A 2016-nucleotide genomic window follows, 5' to 3' on the forward strand; every position below is an offset into this window, starting at 1 on the left:
CCCCCCCCCGCCTTCCCACCACGGCCGCTCGGGAAGATGCTCGTGCCCCATCCCCCAGGGTAAGATCCCCCAACGAGGACGGGCACCCATGCGGGGGAGGTTCGTTGGTACATGACACCACGTGAACACCGCGTGCGCGCGCAGCCCCCACGCGTTGCAGTCTTTCCCCCGGGGCCGGAGTGCTCCCGGGGCCCACCCGGCGCGGCAAAACCTTGGAATCCTTCCCGGGCGCCGCCCCGCCCGGCCCCCCCTTTCCCCCCCCCCCCGGTCCCAACCCCCGTCCCCCCCCCCCCCCCGCCCCCGGTTATCTCGCAGGGCCTGCATCCCTCTGGCTCTGCCCTTCTGGCGTGCCTCAACATGGGCACACACCAGCATGCGGAGTGGGTTCCCCGGTATTGTGTGCCATATTGTCCAACCAGGCGCGCACCGTGGCCTGGTCAGTGCCCCGTTTCCCCCCCTTCCCCTTGCCCTTGAAGTCTGGGACCCTTTATCCCCCGGCGCGGTGAGTTGGGCCAAAGACACAGATGGAAAAGGATCCCTCCTCCTTCTCTCGAACCCCGCCCTTTCTCTCTCTCTCTCCCTCCCTCCGCTCTCCTCCCCTCCCTCCCCCTCCCTTGCTCCCTCCGCTCTCCGCAGATCCCGGCTTTTTCCCGCTCTTCCCTCACATCACAACCATGGAGCACTTTGACCGCGAGCAGGCCCGTAAGTCCGTCCGCGCGCTGATCGCCTACACCGAGAAGCAAGCTGAGGCCTCCAGCGCCGTCCCAGTTGAGACCGACAAGAAGGGCAAGAAGGGCAAGGCCACCGCCGAGGCGGTGCCGGCCATCAAGCCGCTCCCCACCAACAACCTGATCGACGACAGCCTGCCCATCCAGCTGATTGTCTCGGTGAAGAACATCCCCGCTCGTGCGGACAACCGCCCCATGACCATGTGCGCCTTCGGCGGCTCCTGCGCTCTCCCTCTTGCCTGCTTCTTCCTGCGACTTTCTGCCCTTCCCCCCCTGGACCCCCTCGTCCCCCCGCTTCCCCTGTCCACCGGCCCTCGCTCTTGCTAACCGTCCTCCCCTGTCTCTCTCTCTCTCTCTCCCCTCTCCCCCCCCCCCTCCCCCCGGCGCTGGCCAGCCCCCTCAAGCACTCGATCTACAAGAAGGCCGAGGTCTGCCTCATCACCAAGGACCCCCGCCAGGAGTACAAGGACCTGCTGGTGACCGAGAAGGTCAAGGGCATCACTCGCGTCATGGACGTGTCCCAGATCAACAAGGAGTTCCGCCCGTATGAGGCCAAGCGCAACCTGGCCGCCGCCTATGACCTGTTTCTCGTGGACCTGCGTGTGATTCGCATGATGCCCAAGGCCCTGGGCTCCCCCTTCTACTCGAAGAAGAAGTGCGTCGACGTCGCTTTGTGTGCACTGCTCCCCGGCTCCCTGCCGCATCTTTCTCTCTCGCGTGTCCTTTTCCGTCGCATCTCCTCCTTTTTGGGTCTTTTTTCTCCCCCTGCCATGGGTCTGCACAGGCCTTCCGGCCATGTACCTGCCAATGCCCCGGTCGCCCGCTCTCGCCGGGTCTCCTGCATGCCTGTACTCACTCCTCTGCTGGCCTTCCTCCCCCTCCCCCTCCCCCCCTCCTCTCCCGCCACCATTGTCATCGTGCTGCTCCTTGCTATGGCACCGGCATCTCCGCCCCACAGGCAGCCCATCCCCATTTCTCTCACCACCGAGGATCTGGCCGCACGTGTGGAGGAGCTCCTCTCCTGCACCTACATGTACCACGGCCAGGGCGCCTCCAGCAGCGTGGTCGTCGCCAGCACCAAGATGTCCGAGAACCAGATCTACGAGAATGTTGTCCATGCCATCCTCGCTGTGGCTGGCCAGATCCCCCGTGGTTGGGCCAACATCCAGAGCATCCACGTGAAGACCACTCACTCGGTGTCGATCCCGATCTTTGTGGCCAAGCCCGACCTTGTCCGCAAGATTGGCAACTAATGTGGCTGTCCGCTTCTCCCTTCTCCCCCCCCCCC

At 65.1% G+C, this 2016-nt stretch overlaps 1 protein-coding gene across 1 annotated transcript; it reads left to right on the forward strand.

The window, feature by feature from the left end:
- Positions 1 to 594: 594 nt before the first annotated feature.
- H696_04607 (50S ribosomal protein L1) lies at positions 595 to 2015 on the forward strand. Its single transcript, XM_009498493.1, has 3 exons — positions 595 to 931; positions 1123 to 1383; positions 1687 to 2015. The coding sequence occupies exons 1-3, from the start codon at positions 675 to 677 to the stop codon at positions 1979 to 1981; spliced, it is 813 nt and encodes a 270-aa protein (XP_009496768.1). The 5' UTR covers positions 595 to 674; the 3' UTR covers positions 1982 to 2015.
- Position 2016: the final 1 nt, after the last annotated feature.

This window comes from Fonticula alba (genome assembly GCF_000388065.1).
Source record: "Fonticula alba strain ATCC 38817 unplaced genomic scaffold supercont2.7, whole genome shotgun sequence".
In the NCBI taxonomy this organism is placed as follows: Eukaryota; order Rotosphaerida; family Fonticulaceae; genus Fonticula; species Fonticula alba.

Coding starts and splice junctions, on each gene's coding strand:
- H696_04607 (XM_009498493.1), top strand. CDS start 675: ATGGAGCACTTTGACCGCGAGCAGGCCCGTAAGTCCGTCCGCGCGCTG. Junction 932..1,122: donor GACAACCGCCCCATGACCAT/GTGCGCCTTCGG, acceptor GGCGCTGGCCAG/CCCCCTCAAGCACTCGATCT. Junction 1,384..1,686: donor CCCTTCTACTCGAAGAAGAA/GTGCGTCGACGT, acceptor TCCGCCCCACAG/GCAGCCCATCCCCATTTCTC.